The following is a 21,310-nucleotide window of genomic DNA, read 5'->3' as shown; positions in this document are numbered from 1 at the left end:
TCATCTTCATTTTAAAATAGTGAAATTCTAGTGTCTCTCTGGACACTTTATTCGGAACTCCTGTCCGGTCGCTCATTAACACAAATTTTTCATCGGCAATCATCAAGCCGGTCAGTATCTGGTGTGACCACCATTTCCCTCATGCAGTGTAACACACGGCGGCGGTAGGGTTATGGTGTGGGCAGGCGTATGTTATGGACAAAGAACACAGGTGCATTTTATTGTTGACATTTTGCACGGCTCCATGTTGCAGCGTGATGATGCACGGCTCCATGTTGCAGTGTGATGATGCACGGCACCATGTTGCAAGGATCTCTCCACAATTCTTGGAAGCTAAAAACATCCCAGCATCCTCACTGGACATGTAAACTATTGAGCGTGTTTGGGATGCTTTACGACGGCGTGTTCCAGTTCCCGCCAATATCCAGTAACTTCACACAGACATTGAAAAGGAGCGGACCAAGATTCCTCCGGCAGCAATCTACGACCTGATCAACAGTGTGAAGGAGGTGTTCTGCACTGCATGAGGCAGATGGTGGTCACACCACGTATGGACCCGTTTTCTGAGTCTCCAACTGTTTCAGAGTGGCCTGTTATTGAGGCCAGTCTGAGGCACACCTGTGCAACAATCATGCGGTCTAAGCAGCATCTTGACATGGCACACCTGTGAGGTGGAATGGATTCTCTCACCAAAGGAGAAGTGCTAACTATCACAGATTTAGACAAATTGATGAACAGTATTTGAGAGAAATGGTCATTTTGAGTTTGTAGAAAATGTTTCAGATATTTGAGTTCATCTCATGACAAACGGGAGCAAAAAAAAGTCTTTATATTCGTGTATGAACAGTTGATCTTGCCTAGGTTGGGTTGATTAGTACAGACTGTAGTTTTTCCTCTGGATGCATGTGTGCATGTGTCAGGATGATGCTTATCTCACTCCAGGTACATGGTATCATTCTAAATAACATTTCTTTAAAGGGTTTCCTGTGTTTGAAAGGATTGGCTGTTCCCTTAACCACGTTGCAGCCTTAACCTCCGTGCACTGACCTTCCTTTGCTTCTCCTCCTCAGAGAGTAAAATGCTTGTGCTTAAAGTGAGCTTAATGACTTTACTGCTTGTTCTTACTAATTCTAAAAGCTCGGCTGAAAGCAGGTCTTTGAAGTTTGGAGTCAGACCCCCTTAACTGAGTCTTTCTGTTTTCATTCTGAAAGCTTCCAAACGCAGATTGTTTGAAAGCTGGAGGCTCTGCATTAAAAGCATCTTAGTCATTCTTTTATTTGAAAGGTTCCCTCTGTGATCAGTGTGTAAACGGCTGAAGATGCAGAACAGATGTTGTTTTGACTCAGATCTTTGCTAAAGTAAAAATATAAATGGAATGTGAAAATGCTTTGACTCCTCCTCTGGAGGACGGGTTGTGACTCCCGTATTGATTCCTCCTTTGGACTCAGCAGCAGGTCTGACAGTCAGAACAGCTTCATTGGTCGTTTTCAGTCTGGGAGAACAGAGGAGACGAGAGGAGGGGTGATGGATGGTGGGGCGGAAAAAGCCGAGGAATTCTGTGACACTTGACATTTTTGTGACCCAACTGAGGATTTTGGTTTAGTTTTACAGTGCCTTCCAAATTATGATGCATTTCCATAGCCCAATATTACAACAGCAGTCGTCTCAATGGGCGTCACTCCGGTAACTGTATAAGAACATAGAATTCAAAAGGTAATGGCTAAACTAAACTACACTAAACTAAACTACACTAAACTAAACTAAACAGACTTAGCTAAACTGGGCATCCCTGGCCTAACGTGTCAAAAAGATCAAATTCTTTATTTTTCAGTGAAACTCTTGGATGATTTTGTGTCTCGGGGCTCTTTGGATCACTGACATCACTCTCAGACACCTGTGATCTTTAGTTTTTCAGGTGAGTTCAGTTAAAGGAAAAAGTATGTGAACCTTCTGTTCTCTCTGTTTATTCCAGAGAGAACAATAGAAACCAAAACCCCAGTGAGCATGAATCAACACATGTATTCAGATGGTCAGGCCAGCCCCCACAATGTGCTGTTTGAGCGCATCTGCATTTCCACGTCACAAATTCCTCCACAACGGACATCTTCTTCATCTGAGGATGATAACAGCTCCAGTTTTGTCCTCATTAGCCTTTATTCCCTGGATTCCTTTTGAAAGCTGAAGCCAAACCCTCACAGACCCTGAACTGCCTCCTTCTGTTCTGTGTGTGCAGGTCGAGGAGGGCGGGAAGGCCGACAGTCTGGAGCAGCCTCTGCATGTTGGGGACGAGCTGATCGTCATTAACGATGTAGAGCTGAGTGGATTCAGGCAGGAGGCCATCGCTCTGGTCAAAGGATCCTACAAGACTCTGAAGATCACCATCCGCAGGTACACTTCTTCATGCGTGTCTCCTAAACTATACTATTAACATGATCCAGAATCCAGAGGAACCAGCTGGTGTGCTGCTGGCAGGCCTAGCAGACCCAAAGTAACATCAGGGCCAGGCGCCGCGCCGGCAGGTATCTGTGCGTTTTGATGCATACAGCTGAAGCAAAGCCTCGTGGGTAGCAGTGGTGTTTGGGTGGAGGATGTACAGCTGCATGTACCCTTTAGGTGGTAAAACACAGATGGTTGTATTTCCTGAGCTTTTGGAGGTCTTCAGGGTTCAAAGAGGCTGTGTGAGAGAGCAAAAGCAGGCTGGTTAATGCTAGGACACATCAGGAAGTCCCCCTGCTGCAGCACTGGCTCCCTGGTTTCAACATTTCCTGTAATCTGGAACCGGTCAGAATCCTGTGGGAGGTTCAGGATCCGCTTTTTGATGGAAACTTCTCAGCTGCACCTTTTACCCCCTTTATCCTCCACCATCACTGCACACCGTTTTATGAGTGTGCGTGAGAAGGACTTGTTTCAGAGGCTAACGCCATGTTGCATCAGCAACTGTCATTGCATCAGCAACTTTCTACGCTGTGGTCTGCTGATGTGGAGGAATTAACAATAGGGACAAAAAGAAACTGGACAGAGCGAGCTCTGTCCTGGTCTGTCCCCTGGACTCAGTGGACTCTGTAGGTGAGAGGAGGATGCTGACCAAGCTGTCCAGCATCCGGAACAGCCCCTCCCACTCTCTGTATGTGACGGTTAGGACCATGAGTAGCTCGTTCAGCCAAAGACTGCTGCACCCCCAATGCAAAAAGGAACGATACCGGAGGTCCTTCGTCCCAACAGCAGTCAGGCTATACAACATCAAGGTCCAGGACTGCTGAAACCGCTGCTGCTATTTTTTACCACTAAACTTGTTATTTTTGATGAGTACTTTCACTCCCACTTTCTATTATCACAATTTTATTCTTACTCAATGCTACTTTGTTTTTTCTAACTGCTATATTTCTCGTTTTTGCTGCTGTGACAACTGAATTTTCCCCCGGAGATCAATAAAGTCCTATCCTATCTTATCTCATCTTATCTTATCTTATCTTATCTTATCTTATCTTATCTTATCTCATCTTATCTCATCTTATCTCATCTTATCTCATCTTATCTCATCTTATCTCATCTTATCTCATCTTATCTCATCTTATCTCATCTTATCTCATCTCATCTCATCTCATCTCATCTCATCTCATCTCATCTCATCTCATCTCATCTCATCTCATCTCATCCTATCTCATCCTATCTCATCCTATCCTATCTTATTGCATCTTATCTCATCTTATCTCATTTTGTATTATCTTATGTTCTGATGATACGAAATCAAAGCGAGCACACAAACATGTTAAGAGCACAGATTACATCCAGTAATCCTGGAAGTAATCCTGGAGTTACTTTGTGGTTGAGACTATCAGGCTGACAGACACTTGATTACGAGCTGCTCTGTCTGCAGTGGTTACCCCAGAGCCCCGCCTCTGCCATAAATTCACCAGCGTTTGGTGATAATGGAGCAAGACACAGTTTAGTGTTATGTCATAAATCCTAACTGCTTCTCTTTATCTTTAGGGACTAATTCAGCTGTTTTCCCCCACTGCTAAATGACACGATGACTTGAACTGTTTTCAACAAGTCGTGTCTTGAATCCAATAAATGAAATAAATATAAAAAAATATCATCAGTGTACATTTCTGTGATTTTACTTTTAAGTTCACTTGTTCAAGTAGAAAAGTTAAAATAGGTGAAATGTCATTGTTTCCATGGTTACCATCATGCAATTTCTAAAAGTATGACTATTTTAGTAAGAAATACTCCAAATAAGCAGTGATTTGATTCATTCTTCTAGATCATTTTCTTCTGATGTGGATTCTGGAAAACCAGGACTGTTCATATTTGATGCAGATCTATTTGTTTGGTGTCATCTGATAAAAGATGGGAATTAATCTTTAACTCAAAGGAGCTTTTTCCAGTCAGCTTCACTGCTCGCTCCACATCTCCAAACATCCACTCACTGACGCTTCAGGATGTTTGTCTGCAGACATATAAAGTCATTTTAAAGGCGTCGGCGACCTTCCGTTGTGGAAATCTGTTTATTTCTGCCGGCTAGTGCCGGTAGGAAAAGCAGTGATCCGTTAATGGGAGAGCAGCAGAGTGCGACACTTGCAGTGTGGCGGCCTGTCGGAGCTCTGCTTCTCCGGCAGCGAGCCAGAGGTGGGCGTGACGGCGAGCAAGGCTGCTGTTGCACCAACGCTGTCGCTGGAAGATGCAGGAGAGGCAAAACACTCCAGAGGACTTTAGACTTTAGATTGCACACAGTGGCACAGGTGGAGGAGCCGCATGGCGGTGAAGGAAAAGGACAGCAGAGCGGCAGCTTCCTCTGGACGGATCTAATGGGGAACCGTGGGAGGTCGACTTCATGCAGGTCTGATTTTGGCACGATAGCGTGTGTATTCCTCTCCGTCTTTGTCCCTGGTTTGCGTGCTGTGGATGCACGTCTGCAGCCGTGCAGCAGGTCAAACTCCTGACCAAAGCGCGACCAAGCTTCCCTTTCTTTCCTCGGAGCAGAAGGGGTTGCTGGTCTGGATCCGCCTTTGGAGAGCAGCGGATTCAGAAAGAGACTGAGATTAAATAGTTGCACCAAGACTTGATAAAGACTGATGAAACACAACATGTTAAGAGCTGGGATCATTTGAAATCGTGCTCTGAGTCAGCTGGCAGGAATCCGGACGGCCCACATTACCAGGTGAGATGCCAACGTTTGTTCTGGATTAGCTCAGCGTCTCTGAAGCTTTCACCTCCCCATGCTTGTGCAAACAGCTGAGGTAATAGCTCAGCCTGAAAACCGGCTTTAGGATTGAAAAATCTTTAATAAAATAGTTAAGCTTCACTGTCGGATGAGTTATTTTCCGGACGTGACGAAGCAACCGCGTTTGGCTCCAGTCCTCCAGAGTAAGGGGCTCCTCAGCGTGCCGCCGTGTCCTCGTCTGAACTCACCGCAGACTGCTTGAGTTTCATGCCTGGAGTCTGGATCGGTCTGGCTGTTTTGGTCTGAGTGTTTTTGGATTTGCTCCTGTGATCCACCTTTTTATCTGGACCCACTCTGGTTCAAGTTCTGCCGGGTGACACAGAGCCGGGCCTGGATCAGGTTAGAAAAAAAACTGCAGATTTGGTTAATCAGCGTGACTATTTCAGAAAAGCTGATAAACGTTTGAAGGAAAATGTAAAATGGGTCATGACCTATTCACAGCTTCATACCAAAGTGATCTAAAGAGGATTTGACCCGTTCCAGAGCCCATTTTTGTCCTCTAATCCACTTTTCCTTCACCTCCTGGAAGTCATCCGTCAGCTGTCTTCCTGCAACAACAGCAGTAAGCAGAAAAGCACTTTTCTGCTTTGAGCTGCGAACTCTGACCTCTCAGAGATACGCCTGTTTTTGTCTGGCTGCTGCCGCTTTTAGGGTTTGTGATTTCAGCAGCTGTTGGTCGTGTTTTGCGTTCCATGCTTGCAGTGGGGCGGACAAAGGATGTTGCCACCAAACACACCTGTCACACACCACACCTGCTCAGCCATTCTACTGACTCCCTGTCTTCCAAACCTGCCTGCGCTCGCTCTGATTGGTGCACATGGCAGAGACCTGATTGGCCGACAGCACAGAAGTAAAAAAGGCTCTGAGAGACTCGTACCTGACAGTCAGAGGCAGAACGCTGTGGGATCTTCTCTCAGATAATAAGACAAATCCTCCTGTTCCAAGGAGCGTGGCGTCGGAGCAGTAAGTGAGCATTTTTAAAAAGAGCCTTTAAATCTCCTCCAAAGAAAAAGATGCATGATCTAGCTGAAACTAGAGGATTATTCCGTATATTTCACTCTAAAACCTGCAGTTTACATTACATTTCTGTAGGTTTTTCCCACAACTTCAGCATTTTATGTCTATTTTAAAAAAAATAAAATAAATGTTTGAAGTTTGTAAAGAAACACTTGTGCTGATTTTTGATTATAGTGTAAATAACTGTTAAGTGAAGTTATAAAAGCCTTCAAATAAGTCACATTAATCGCTTTACGCTAAGATGATCTACCAGAGAAAACTTGAGGTTCTGAAATGAAGATTTTCAGGATAAAACCCACATTTTTCAAACAGACAGAAATGCATAAAAGGGTCTAAAAACGGTTCACCTGGGACATTAGAGCTGTTTTTTTGGTTGACTCTTCTGCGTTTTGAGCCCTAACTCAACTCTGTGCCCAACAAACTGAAAAAACGGATTTTTGCATCTAATCAAAGCATAGAACACTTCTTTCCTGGTCTGTGAGTCAGTCTAAGGCTTTTCCTCGTTTTTCTGCCTCCACATGTCGGGGTGTGATTGCCGTCTGCCGTTGGGTTAAATGTGTTGTGGACCATTTGTGTTGCATTCTAATTGATACCCGACACGTCAGGGTTTCCACACGAGCGAAGACGCGCTGCTCACCTGTGCCGTGTGTGAGTGTGTGTGTTTGTGCTGGCTTCATATTACCACACTGGAGTGTGTTTGTGATGCTTGTCGGACTGCATGCCTCTAGAGTTTTCTTAGGTACTCCGTACTCTGCATTGGTGCAACGCTTTGTCCTGCAGTTCTCCCCAAACCGCAGTCTGCACATCAGCTGTGTTCTTTTACACTTAAGCAATTCATTTAGCTTTTTTTCCTTTAGGCAAATAGAAAAGAAAGAAGAATAGAAAGAGAAACCAAACAAGGTTGTTCAATGGTACCAACTAATGGTTATTCAGGTTCTCACAGGATCCGTATTGCACTGTGGGCTGTCCGGCCCGTAGACGGTCGTAGAGACGAGCGGCCACATCTTAAGCGGAGAGCAGGTGTGACTTTCAGGTCTTAAGGGACGTCATGAAAATGGAACGTACCATTGACGTTTGTGGGGTAAGTAATTGTATTGTGAAGGATTCGTAAGGGAACCGCTTTCATGTCGTCTGTTAATTTCTGATAATGGACACTTCAAAGGCAGTAATACCGCTTAAACCATGATCACTTACGAAATAAATAAGTACTCAATCAATTATTAGTACTTTATTCTTGTTATTTTTAGGTTTAAATTGCTTTTTCCCAAAAAGTGGACTAGATGAACGGTCCGGTGCGTTGTCGTTGTAACGGCTGATCCAGCGCCAACCTCGACTACAGCGCTAAAGCTAAAGCGATATATACGCTGATGACCACGATGTGTTCAATAAAGCATCAGTTCAGAGAGAAAGTTCTCCTCTAACCGCTTGTTTTTGTCCAGATGATGAAGCTAAAGTTTGTTTTAAAGAAGCCAGCGCAGTGATATTGAACATTTAAGCCATGTGACCGGAACTACTTTTTTAGGTGTGCTTTATCCCTGTGGTATTACACTTTTTAATTTACACTCAGGAGCCAATCTTTTTTTTTTTTTTATTCAAATGGTTTATTTCAAGCAATCAAATCAAGAAGAATGCACAAAACAAAAACAATTATCAGTTATACATTCATACAAAGACACATCAAACTTAGGATATTAGACAATAAATCAAAGATTTCTTGAAAGGGAGTGGAAGGAAGTGAACTTCTATAATCCTGTTCTACCGTAAGCATTTTATTACATGATTTATCCGGTTCATAACTTTTATCAGACAGAATTAAGAATCCTTTAGTATTAATAAATCACCTGACAAAGATGAATTACTTCATAATTATGTAAAATAGACATAACACTGTTTCAGAAATCTTCATAACATATGCAGATCAAATATCAAAAGTTCAAAATATGTGCAGATTATTATTCATTAGAAAAATCATGAATCACTTTTTGTGGCAGGTGAAGTTACATAATTATAGATCAGTCACTTTAACCATCTTCAATAACTGATAAAGCTTCTTTATTATTACAAGTATAAAGTGAAGCTGCAAAAAATAAAAATGTCCATAATTCCATCTTCTGCTGCCTGATTGACAGCCGTCCTTCTGGGTTTAACAGAGTCGATAAGTTCTCTTCGCTGTACTGTCTGCAGACTTGTTTTAAGGTGCTTGTCCTTCTGCAGCTGTTATCAGCGCAGCTGGAAGTGAGTATACAGGCAAATACCTAGAAATACCCGGAAGACCATGCTGTAAGTAAGGATGACTTACGGGTGATGCTGTCGTACGGCGTCCTTACCCCACACGTTGGTTAGGTGTAAGTACTGCCTCCTTACTGACTGCGTTCGTATGCTGCATGCATGGGTGTGCATGTGACTCTGATTGTCTGATTTCCTGATTTTTACACTCAGGCTTCAGTGAAGAGCGCGCACGTACCACATGAACCAACAGGCTCCTATGTCCAGGGTTTTGGGGGGTGGGTGCGTTAAAATAAAATGCTAAATCTGTACAACACGCCTGCGTCTCACCTGCTTCATCCTCACGTGTTGTACACAGGAAGTGTTCCTACGACCTGTCAATCTGCAGCGTGCCGGTAGAAAAAATGTGCAGGAACATTTGGGGTCTGCAGATTGACTGAAGGCTCTAAAACTTGGATATTTCCTGTGTGTCACTTAGGTGCCTCATACAAGTCTGATGGTTTTTTTCACCTGTATCCACCCTTAGGGGCAGTTGGGACTGAGGACTAATCTGTTGATAACTTTTTAGGTGATTCCACTAGTCTGAAGGATTGTAGAAGTCTCTTTTTATGCTAAAACGTCTCAATATTGAGGCAGCAGCAGAAATCGTCTCCGCAGCAGAGCTTGAACAACCAACACTTTGCTCTTCTTTTTATTCTGTTTCAGAATTCGGCTCAATTCAAAAATACATAGTTAATACCCCAGGGCAAACTAGAAAGAAAAGCTCCATTGATGGAAGAGTTGGCTTCGTAATGTTCAAGTCAGAAGACTAGTGGGACCCTCCGGGCTTTTCTGCTTGCTCTGTTGATCCACTCCAGTGTGAACACAAACAGAACCAAAAAGAAGGAACAAATATTTTCCCACAGCTGAGTCCACAGGACTATCCTGGTGTGAAGGCTCCTAGGTGTCTTCTCCCAACAATCACATACGAAGTTTACTGATCCGTTTGAACAAAACCGTCTGCAGGTTATGAAGCTGGGCCTTTTCGGTTCAAACCCTTTAACTGATCCTGAAACGCTGTTGGTGCTTTGGTTAGCGTACTGCTGGGAGGTTTCCCCGGACGTCTCTGCTTAGTGACAGACGAAAACCTTTAAGATCTTTTTCTTGGAAGTTCAAACTTCAGAGCTGAATGTGATTTGATCAAACTAACACTGCTTTTGTGAAGTGTTCTCCTTTTCTTTGTGTGTCTCTGTTCTTTCATGATGATACTCTTCCTCTTATGTTAGACAGGCTGTTATCATTCTGCACTTTAGGAAAACAGCTGAACCTCAGTGAAATCATGTGTCCTGGCAGATTCGTTCCTCTTTACTGCAACCACAGAGGGCAAAGGGCAGCGACTGCCTCCAGCTGCAGTTAAAGCTGTGTGTTCAGTAGCCTCTGGTTTCTGGTGTTCACCTGTGTGGTAAATGATTTTTTTGGTCTCAAACTGGTCTCTGACGGTGATAGATTAGTGCTGGACTCATGCATCAAATCCTCTACTGGCCACGTCTCTCATACAGAATACGTTTAGCTTTCCAAATAGACAAAAATCTTCGATCGCGATCAGATCTTTGTTTTCATTCTATAATACTGAATTAATTTTTCTACGGAGGTCTGAACTTTGAGAGTTGAAACAAGAGAGAAAGGCGAGAAAATGTTCATGTCTGTCTGAGAAAAGTGTGTAGTTTTACTGCCTTAAAACGTCTGTAATATAGATGCAGTGCATCTGTTATGTTTAAAGTATGACAGGAAATAAATATTTAAATTGAAACAACCTGCTGGTGATTACACATTTCTCTAAAGAGCAACAGTGTTTTGACAAAAAGAGTTATTTGGATTATATTGTGACATTTATCGTTATCGCCTGATATGAAAAGACTCATCGCCCGTCCCTAGTTAGTATATTAAAATGAGCAGGAGTTCAGTGGGCCGTTGTGTAACTGAATCTAGTATTTAGTCAGGGAAGTTGACACTCGTGGTCTCCAGAGGAGGAAACCCTCATGCTGCTGATCTCCTCACATTTCATCCAACAGCTGTTGGATGCTGTCGTTTTCCATCTCTCCAGGTTATTTTCAAACACTATTCTAGAGCTCAAAAATACACCCAATTTTTTGAGTTAAAGCCAAAATACAGCCGAGTCCGTTTGAATGTAGGGCTAATGTGGTTGCTGCCTGTTCTGGTGCACAGGGCGCTCAGCCTGCCTGTAGAGGTGTGCCGCGGCGCCGCTCTCAAGACTCGTTTCAGCTGTCCGTGCACATAATGACATCAGGATGTCAGTTTATCCGTCCTAAAAATAGACAAAGAATGTGAAACCATTGATAAATACCTGCCAAAAACTGATGTCTGTGGGCTTTATGGGTAAAGTTTAGTGTCTGCTGGAAATGTGGGTCAATAGGACAATCCAGGAAGTGACGGACAAAACGCAAAAACATTTACGGACCCCTCCATAATCTAAACACTGACCCAACAAAACAAAGCCCGTGTTGGTGATGTGGACAGGTCGTGAAAGGACTCTCAGTCGGTACCATTCCTGCATTGAGTCAGCATGGATGGGAAAAGGAGGTTTTTGTGGAGATTTGACCCCTCCTGTGGCGCTATCTAACAGCAGGAACCATTGGCTCACAAACATAAAACATGTTCCAAACCACAATCAAGGCATAAAAGCAGTTTTTTTTCAATAAACCAAAAAGTTTGTGGATGTATCAAAGAGCTCTGACTTTTTGCGTTTGTGGACGGAACTTGAATCAGATCCAAAATGTTAGCTTGTAGCCACGGCGGGACCATGGGGACCCCGACCCACCTCTGCTAAGTGGATCTTAGCCACATTATCTGTGTGGCCAATTGGTTTAATATATAGATGGATTTTTTTCAAACTTTCACTGATCACAGCAACATTGATCACGTGAACTGATCTGTTGGTCTCACTATCTAACCTTTTTGGTAGTTTTCTTCTTATGGGTGGTCGGGGTTTCTGCACGTGGCGTAGATGGCTTCTGTCATGGTGAAGTGGTGGTGCAGCGTATGGGGTCGTCTCATTGTGTCACATGGCGTCTGAATGCTTCTCAGCCGTGTTGCTTCGTTAATGTTACTGACGGCAGTGGATTGTAGAGGCATTTATCCCGCCAGCGACCTTTTATGACAGTGCTGCGGTCCATCAGTCAGGATTTAGTGGAGCAGCTTTGATGGCCTCTCTTCCACTTCTTGGCTATTTTGCATGAACTTTGCTTTCTGCTTTTTGTGTGACTCAAGGCAAAATGCAAAAGTGGAAAAAGAAGCTCTTTTCCTTAAGTGTTCAGTCCTTTCTGGACAAAAACGGGATTGAAACCGAAAGCAAAAGTCTTCAGACTTGCAAATTCTCTTTCCATTATCTCATTTTGTCAGTATATGAACAAAAAATGTAATTGTGAAAAAAATCACACTGCACTCTTTATGGCACTTGAAAGCCTTTAAAAATAGTTGTTCCCAGAAAAGATGTCCATGCTGAAGTGATGGATGTGTGTTATTTTAAATTTAATGTAGTTAAACTCAGAATGTGGTTCTTGAAAGGTTTATTGTTTTTATTTTTAATAATATTTCCCCTGTTTGAGGGGCCAGGAAGAGCTCCAGCAGCTTTCATGAAGACAAAGAGGAAAGTCCTGATGAATGAAGGCTCGATGTCTGTAATCTCAGAAAACTTTTTTCTCTTTATTCCTACAGACATCAGTTTGTGTCTTTATGTTTTTAAACCGTTAAAGTCTATATCTTTAGAATTTAAGGAACACGTTTGTTCTGGAAGCCTCCTTTCAGTTCACAGAGTTCCATACAAACAAACAAAAATATAGAAAATGACTGCAGGTCCACCGCCATCTATCAAACCAAACCACCAATGATTGACAGACCTGGTCATGCTCGTGGTGGCGTGTTTTGCTGAAGGGCATAGAAACTCGCCCCTGATACATGCCTGAGTCCGGAGCAGAGACCTGAGTGCCTCTCTGAATGCTGCTCACGAACATCCATGCCCACAAAAACATAGACGCTGTTTGAGTTCAGAGGGGAGGGCAGGCTGATCGTCTCAAATTCCAAGGGTGTGTCCAGACTGGAGACGTTTGGTTCGCTTAGATGTTCACCTCCTATGCAGACGGGGGTCATTTGGAGTGTCATTTAAGTTATGTTTACCCCTTTTTAAATGGGAAATGGGAATTCTGTTTTTGGTTGTTTTGCTTTAGGTTCATGTATCGCAAGTTCTATTGCCATCGCAATATTGATCGTTAATATGGAACATCACAAGTTTTCATCATATGGTGCAGCCTGAGTGTGGAAGGTAGAGAATCATCAAACGTGAAGGGTTTCAGTCCGTAAATGTTTGTACATTTTCCTCAGACTCAAAGCAGCTGCAGTTCACCTCACAGGTCCTGCTAGTATTTTGAAATACTTCTTAAAAACTGAAGTCCACGTCTTTGCAGATGACAAACGAACTTCATAGAACCCCCTCAGACCCGGCGTCCACATGTGAGGGGATCACATTTGGGGTTTTATTACCACAATAGGTAATTCTGCTTAGCTGAGGCCCTGTCAAAGTGAAAAGAAAAATCAAAGAATAGGTAAGGTCTTAAGAGGTTAAAGCACAAGATGCATATAATTGTGAAAATGTCTTTTTTTTAAATTAATTTTAGTTTCATTCTCAGTTTCTCTCAGAAGGAACTTTAGTGCCGGTATGACTGCTATTCAGCATTTTAAAGTTATGCAAGCACTTTCCTATTGATGTTTTTGTACAAACACTTTCTCTCAAATTGGTGCTTTTCTAAACCCAACAATGTCTTTTTATGACAATTCCTTTTGTTTTGACCACAGTACAGTTTTTACGTCTGCGCACAGCCTCCATGGATTTAAATGTACTCAGTGGAAAGTTTTTGCCCCTGTTGCGTAGTGGTCTGCATGTAGCCCCCCCCACCTCCCCCGTCTCTTTTGTCTTCTTCCATTCATCTCGGCTGACTCTGTCTTTGTGCTCTTTTGTTGTGGGCTGACGTAATCGAGCCGAGTGAATGTTTGAGTTTCTTTGCTCCAAAAGGAAGAAGTCATTCACGGGACAGACCACATCAACCCCATTTCCTGAGTAACACTGTTTTTCTGACAACACTTTGGTGGGGACACAGCCTTATGAGGACAGTGAACCCACCAACGTTCCTCCAAACTCTGCGGGGCTCAGTGACGGTATCTGTAATCATTTTATCCACCAAAGGCCAAAGGATGCTTTCAGGGAACAAGTGATGCAAATCCTGACTTTTAGCACATCTGTAGAAACTCAGAACATTGAAAAGTCAGAAAAGGTCAATCTACTGTTCTTGTAATATTATGGCCAAGAAAGTATATTACTCCCTTACATCTTGTGACCGCTGTGCTTCATAAAAATGTGAAAGCAGGAAGCTTAGACGTCATAATTTGTCATTTGGGTTCTCTTGGATTGATAATCCAAGATTAAAACTAATTAATAACTTTGTTCTGTGACTGGATGGATATATTGTATATTTTAATAAAATGAATAGATGCAGGGGCCTCTGAAGTTTTCAGAGTAGGAAGCTACCATCTGACTGCTGAAGGCGTGAGGCATTGCCTGAGGGGAGGTCTGGGGGTCCTCCCCCAGGAACATTTTCAAAATTGGGGCCTTTTCCAGGCACCTGGGGCGTTATTTCAAAATATAGTGTTGTACCTGACGTTGATACAGACGTTCAAAACTGGTCAGCGAAATATAAAGTTTATCCCGGAAAGGATTGCAAAGAGCAGGACTTCCAGGATCCTTTCTCTTCTTGGTTTGCCCCGCCCTCATAATTCCTGGCCAATGACTGAAGAGATCTTCAGTCACATGGTTTTGTTTACCAGTTTTGGTCCGGAACAGGAAGGTCTGCTTGACGTTGGTCTGAACAGGTTGGGGACTCGGTCCAGACCAAATATTTTTTCCAGTTGTAGCACAGCCTTACTCGACATGTGGCGACCAGCGCTCTAACTTTTATTCACCAAACTGAAAAGGAAGGTTTCCAGTGTTAACTTCAGACTCTGCATTCACGAATTTTTTACTGTGAGCTACTAAATAAAAGTTTTGTTTGTCATCAAAAAGTAGCTGGTGACTACCTCACTCACAGGCAGCAGATTTTTGCCAGCTGCTGGCTGGTTTTGAGGCCCCTGTAGATGTCAAGGGAAAATCATGTAGATCAGTAGATTTCTTGTTAATCCATCCCCTTCTGTGAACTTAGACCAGATTCTTTTACCGTCAGAGACCTCAAACTCCAACCGTCACAGTTCTCCGCCTCTGTGCCGTTCCCGTTTAGAGTTTTAACAGCACAAATTCTTCAGAGCTGCAGGGAAAGTTTTGTTCCAAGTACACAATAAAAGCAACAGGTAGGTGTGTGAGGCTTTGGTTGAGTTTGTTTTTGCTCGTGTGAGCTCTCTGGCTTTGTGTTTTCGGTTTTGTCAACCACTTTCCATCAGACCAAGTTTCTGTTTGTTTCATATCAAATTCTCCACTCTGCCCATTCTGGGATTTCTGCTTTCGGTCACGATTCGCTGTTGTTACGTTTGTTCAAAGTCAGTAGTTTAGTTTTCAAACATGATGTATTGAAAAAAGCGTAGTTCTATCCCCCCCCGCAGTCTCGTTCCGGGACAGGCTGTGGTGTTTTCGGCTCTTTCAAAAGCAGAAGGAGGAGTCCACACAGGATCAGCATTCAGAACAAGCTCATGGATTGTGTGTCCTTTACCTTGAATTTGTGTTATGTGAAGCCATTGTGTTGTTGTGCACAGTGAGACAACACAAAGCATTCTTGAGGTGGCATAAGAGGCAAGAAAAGCCCCACTTTGCCCCCTTCCTTTTAGAAATGGTGAGTCTGCTGTCGTCCTCTGAGTGAAACGGATCTAAAGACATTTATAAAGTGCAGAGGCAGAGTTTCCCTTCTTAACCCCCAATGATCCATTGACAGATTCTTAATACATCATAATACACAAGTGATTTGTCAAAGTAACCTCAAGGGTGCAGTGGCATTTACTTGATGATTCCTGCTTTCTTTTAGTCCCACTGGTTTATGAGGCCAGAACAGTCTCATATACGGTTGCTGTTAATCATCTCTGCTTAGAACTTTCAGAATGTTACTAAAAGGTTTGAGCTCTCATGCTGATGCTTCCAGTTTACATCATAACTGCACTGTCCTTCATTAATGTAGTCGTTTGGGCTGAGTTGCTTTTTTTCAAAGTTCAATCAAGTGTTTCAAACGTGGAGGGCCTCTGTCCTCCCCCCTCTGGGGTCGCAACACGTTGCTGCGTCTGAACAGGAACACGACAAACGATGTCAGGAGCAAACTTTAAGACTAAAGGACACAATCAGTCGTCCACTTAAACGCTGTGTGTGTGTGTGCGTGCGTGTGTCTGTGTGACTGGGTGTGTGTGTGTGTGCATGCGTGTGTGCGTGTGACTGTGTGTGTGTGTGTGCGTGCGCTTGGCGGGTGCGTTAAGATGGAAAGTGGAACGTGACACCCGGCTCCTCCGGTTCAGGTGATTTCAGGGAGTTTGGTGGCTGCGGCACATTCTTCTGACTGGCTTGACTGGTTTTGCTTTAATGATCTTTTATCTGCACACCTGCTTGTGTATTTGTGTCTCTTTGTGTGCATTTGTTGCAGAAGAAAGGTTTGATGCCTACGGTGAAACGTTTGCAGCGGCGGAATGTGGCGCGCTCAGGACAAAGGCCAGGTGTGTCCTCCTGAACGCTGTGTGTGGTGTTGTGAACTTGAAAGGATTCGGAGGGAAACGGCTGAACTGGGTGGAGCAGGAAACAGCTCTGACTTTCATTAATGACTGAGGCATGTGTGTCATCCAAGGAGAGCAACATTCATGCCAAAAAGTTTGCTGAAAATCTCCGTGTGGATTAATCGTCTGCAGACACCTACATCTCCCTGCTATCCTGGAGAAAATAACATTTTACTGATTTCACTTATAGCATTCTCATGTTTCTTTTCTGGTTTATTAAAAAAGCAGTTTAAAAGCTTAAACATTGTCGTGGTGCTGCTTACACTTTTATAAAACAGTTTATGTCTTCCTTTATTTGTTGTCTTTTTTTCAGTCTAAAGCCAAAACTATAACTGTGGAACTTTAACTCTTGTGTTGTATTTTGTGTAAAAGGACTGTTTTCCTAGAGCTGCCTCTCAGGAACAGGCCTGAAGGTGAGACGCTAAGCAACAGCCGTTTTGGACCTGCCGCCTTTCTCTTTCCTCTGGGTTTCATCTTTGATGGTTGATTTGCAGATGACAGTCAGCCTAAATCAGCTTTAAAAACGGTTTTTACTGAACTGTTGTGGTGTTGATCTGACCTCTTTAGTTGTTTCTAGAAGGGAAGCTCTTTGGTTTTCCTGTTTTCCAATATCTTAATAATTGCCAGAATGTCCTTGTTGAGCTAGCGTGAGCTGCTGTTTTTTCAGTGAACGGAGGCCTGATTGAAGATCTGCTAAAGGCTTTTAGGGGTTTGTACACAGAAATCCTACAGCAGATAGTTTGTGGTCCTAACTGGTTTGCTGTTCTTCTCTATGTTTTATCAAACAGAAAACCCTCCATGCTTTAGCACTGAGGATGAGCCGGTGACTGTATATGAGAACTGGACTGAGTAACTCCTCCCCCTGGTGGACCTAAAGGCCTCATTTCTCTCTCCTCACTGCAGGTGTTTTCTGCTGAAACCGGGTCGTGTAGACCCGTCCTGTCATCTTACCTGCTGTTATTCTGCTCTTTCTAGCAGAGCTGTTCTGCTCAGACGTTTGTCCTTACAGACGTGTGCTGCTTCACGTGTTCTTTGCTCGCGTCACAGACTGGGCAGGAGTGACTCGGCTCATTGTGAGCGCTGAATCTTTGTTGTGGCCACACCTGGACTCTGAGCAGCAGCGAGCACTCAGAGGTGATGAAGAGCATTTGGTGAACATCTAAATCCTAAATGCAGACGGTCCGCTTGGACCCAACAGACCTGCACTAAAAGCAAATGCTCTGTTCAGAGTGGAGGTGATCCAGATCCAGACGGAGAACAGTTCAGGGAAAAGGCAAAAAAAGGAAAGCATTGAGGTGCATTCATGGAACATTGTTCATTTTCTCCAAATAAGGAGAAGGAGCACCTCTGGATGAAAGACTCACCGCTGGAGAATTCTCACAGGGTTTGGGACGCCACCAGAGGGGGGTGTTCACGTGGAAACGGTAAACATGGCCTCAGCTGGACCTGACAGTGTTCCATGCTGACCTTTTGATCGGAGCGGAGCTTCTCCCAAATAAACTGAACTTTCCCACCAAAAGCATGAAATGGTTCTCCTCTGTCACTCAGAGCTTTCTCTGGATTCTCCTGATTCTATACAGATCATCTCAAATGTAGTGACGAAAGCGAGTGATGTGAAGTCGTTGTAAAAGTGTCTCACAGCCACTACGTACAATCTGCACATATTGCATAGATAAGCGTTGGTCAGACGTGGTAAAAGTGAGGAAAGTTGTGGTCTTTACGTGACATTTTAACAGATATATCATGAATAACCCACGTTAAAACCATGGAAGAAGTACGAATAAACCACTCAAAGAACACGTAAACCTGTGTAGGACATGAACCGTGCGTTATTATTGCACTGTTTATATGCATTTATATGGCATTGATCCCACTGTAACTGGTAAAAAATGCCCGTCTAATCTATACATCTGTCAGTTATACTTATAGATGGATAGATATACTGATAGATTGGACGTGGTGAGAAGGTTAGAGTCACTGAGGCTGATTATTCAACAGATCTGCACTGAATACATGTTCTAGTTTGCATTTTACACAAACTTCACACACAATTTTCTCACAAGTTTCGTCTGGATTGATTGATTGATTGATTGATTGATTGATTGATTGATTGATTGTGGTCATACACTTACCAAAAATATAAACACAACACTTTTGTTATTGCTCCCATTTATTATGGTATGAACTCAAAGATGTGAAACATTTTCCACAAACACAAAATAACCAGTTCTCTGAAATATTGTTCACAAATCTGTCTAAATCTGTGATAGTGAGCACTTCTCCTTTGCCAAGACAATCCATCCCACCTCACAGGTGTGCCATGTCAAGATGCTGGTCAGACAGCACGATTATTGCACAGGTGTGCCTGTGTCGTTTTCTTTTTTTTTTTTTAACTTGTCCTGTCCAACAGCTAGGCAAACAGATGAGAGCTGAGGGCCTCTTGTGTTGGACATATTTTACTTTAACAAGAGGGGTTATTCATCTTCAGACAAACCAAAGGTATGTCTGAATAAACCCCTTTTGTAATTGAGGCCAAACTTTATTAATTTCAATCATGTCTGAAAATCTTTGGTGTTGGACCGGACGGAAAAGGAAAGAGGGGAAGAAGAGAGAGGGACGTTAGAGAGAGGGGGGGTAGGAGGGTGATAATAGGAGGGGAAGGGGGGTAAGACCATGAAGCAGCATAGAGCAGACAGGCTTACTGGTTGTTTATCGTCACGGTACGGTTCAAATGTAGTACAAAAAGGGCGGGGCCTGTTCACACACACTCAAATATTATCAACACACCTGCTAGCCGCAAAAATGTCCACATGTCAACATGCACACAAAACAGATAGTGTTCACGAACGCATACCTATGCCTTTAAACCAACTAGTGTGAAATCTTTCATTCATTCAATCATGCAAACTATTAGTGCAAAGGTGAGCTAACACCTGTGCTCAGGTGAGTGTTTATGTTCTTCTAAAATGGATGGTGGAATGTGAAAAGAAGGAGGAGGAGCGCCCAGCCACCCCCACACCCATACCCCCGCCGCAGCAGCAGCGGCAGCCGGAATTCCCCCAACGCCACACGGGAACAGGCAGGGAACAACCGCCCCCCGGGCGACCAAGACCGCCACCCAGGCCAGGGCCAGCAGGACCGCCGCGAGGCCCCCAGAGCCAGAGAGCAGGGAGGCGCAGAGGGAAAGAGAGCGCCGCCCCAGCCCAGCCAGGAAAGCAGCCCCCCGCCGCGCCGGAAGAGCCCAACGCAGGGCCCCACCGGAGAGGGACGCCCACAGCCCCAGACGAGCACCCCACCACCACCCAGGAGTTCCGGGCATCCCCCCGCCCCGATCCCAGGTACGAGCCAGGACCCCCCAAGGGAGACCCGCTCCGCACTCCAGGCAGCCACCCACCCGGCCCACGGTTGGTCCAGGTAGGAGCAAGGCAGGGGCCCGCCGCCCCCGCCCAGGAGGGGGGAACCCCGGGGAAAAAAGGGCGGCCCACAAGGGGTGTTATAAATATGGCCCGACCAGGCTCGGCCATGTTGGAAGTTTGGCGGGGCCCAGCGCCCAGGGGTAAGGACCAGGACCCACCCCCCAGGGACACGAACACCCCCGGCTCAGGTGTAATATGAACCCCCCCACCGCGCGGAGAGAGCACCGCCGGGCCCAGGGAGCCGGCACCCAAGGGACACGGCCGCCATCGCCAAGGGGCCCACACCCCCCACCAGGGAAGGGGTAGGGGACAGATGGACCCAGGTCCCACCTTCCTTGTAAAATGTGTGTGCGTGTATGGGTGCTTGAGAGGGTGTTTGTGTGCATGTGTGTGTGTTTATGTTTGAATGTATATATTGAAGGGGGAGGGGTGTGTGTACTAAGGGGGGTGCAGTTAAAATTGGCGAGTAGGGCACTAAGGGGACATCTCCTGATTACTCACAGTGATGTCCCCTCACCCTCCACACCAAGGGGCCCTAAATGTCTAAGGTGCGGTTAAAATTGGCGGGTAGGGTGCCAGGAGGACATCTGCTGCTTGCTTGCAGTGATGTCTAAGCACCCCCCCTACCAAGGACCCTACATGTCTAAGGTGCAAATAAAACCGAAAGAGGGGGGGCCCACTCCATACGGCAACCATAGGAGGGGGGCCACTCCCAAGTAGCCCCCCCCCAAGGCGCATCGCAGGCTAGACCCCCCACCCCCTCACCCTAATATGAGGTTATATAAGGAAGGGGGTAAGTTGGGGACAGCTGGTAGACTGTCCCCCGGTGGTCAAACAGCCGTCCCCCAGCCCACCCCCAGCAAAGGGGCAGGGCCACCCAGCCCAGGGGCCCACCCCCGGAGGCGCCGACACCCCAGGCCCGGCACCACCCACCCCACACAGAGAGAGAGGAGCCAGAAAGCGTCGCCCCCCCCCCCGGAGCAAGCCCAGGCCCCCACCCCCAGACGCCGGCCCTAGAAGAGCTCTGGTCAGGCCTCGACGGGACCGAGGAGGCCAACCGGCCGAGGCAACCACTGATTGCCTCAGCGGAGACCCCGACCCGCTAGCCCCCCCGACCCGTACTAATAATGGGCCCCCCCTCCCCCCCAGAACGCCCCCCAACAGGACAGGGCCGACAAACCACCCACCCCACCCCACCCCAGACCCCGCAGCCGAAGCGGGTGACACCCAGAGCGACCGGGGGCCCCGAGAGGGTTGTCCCGTCCCAGAGCCAGGGAAGGGCCGATCCCAGCCCCAGGTGCAGATGGGCAGCCCATCCGGCGACGCTGGGCCCCCCCCACCCGAGCAGGGCCCCCCGCCAACCCCCCCAGCACAGGCAAAGGGACCACCCCCCCAAGCCAAGCCAGACCACCACCCCACCCCCCCACCACGCACCCCCACACCCAAGCCCAGAGGACCACGCAGCGCCCCAGCCCGCCCCACCCAGGCACCGGACCCGACCCCCCGACCAACGGAGCCCCCCACCGCCCCCGCCAGGCACCGGAAGCCCCGACCCCCACCCCAAACCACGGCAGAAGGGCAAGGGGCAGCGACGACCAAGCCCTCCATCCCCTAAGTCATGGAGTCAACCACAGGAGAC

The 21,310-nt window shown here is 45.6% G+C and overlaps 1 protein-coding gene across 7 annotated transcripts in view; it reads left to right on the top strand.

Annotated features, from left to right (window-relative positions):
- Positions 1 to 21,310, top strand: part of LOC101162857 (protein Shroom3) — a 66,823-nt gene that overhangs the window by 8,130 nt on the left and 37,383 nt on the right. For 4 of the 7 annotated variants that reach the window (XM_023961092.1, XM_023961093.1, XM_023961090.1 and 1 more), the window contains exon 1: positions 4,542 to 4,843. In XM_023961092.1, the coding sequence (XP_023816860.1) occupies positions 4,557 to 4,843 (287 nt within the window). In that variant the 5' untranslated portion in view covers positions 4,542 to 4,556. The other 3 variants (XM_023961091.1, XM_023961094.1, XM_023961096.1) reach the window with 2 other exon arrangements.

The sequence above is a fragment of the Oryzias latipes genome, chromosome 12 (assembly GCF_002234675.1).
Source record: "Oryzias latipes chromosome 12, ASM223467v1".
Classification (NCBI taxonomy): Eukaryota; Metazoa; Chordata; class Actinopteri; order Beloniformes; family Adrianichthyidae; genus Oryzias; species Oryzias latipes.
The sequence above is the reverse complement of the archived record's forward strand: the minus strand, read 5'-3'. Positions and strand labels throughout refer to the sequence as shown.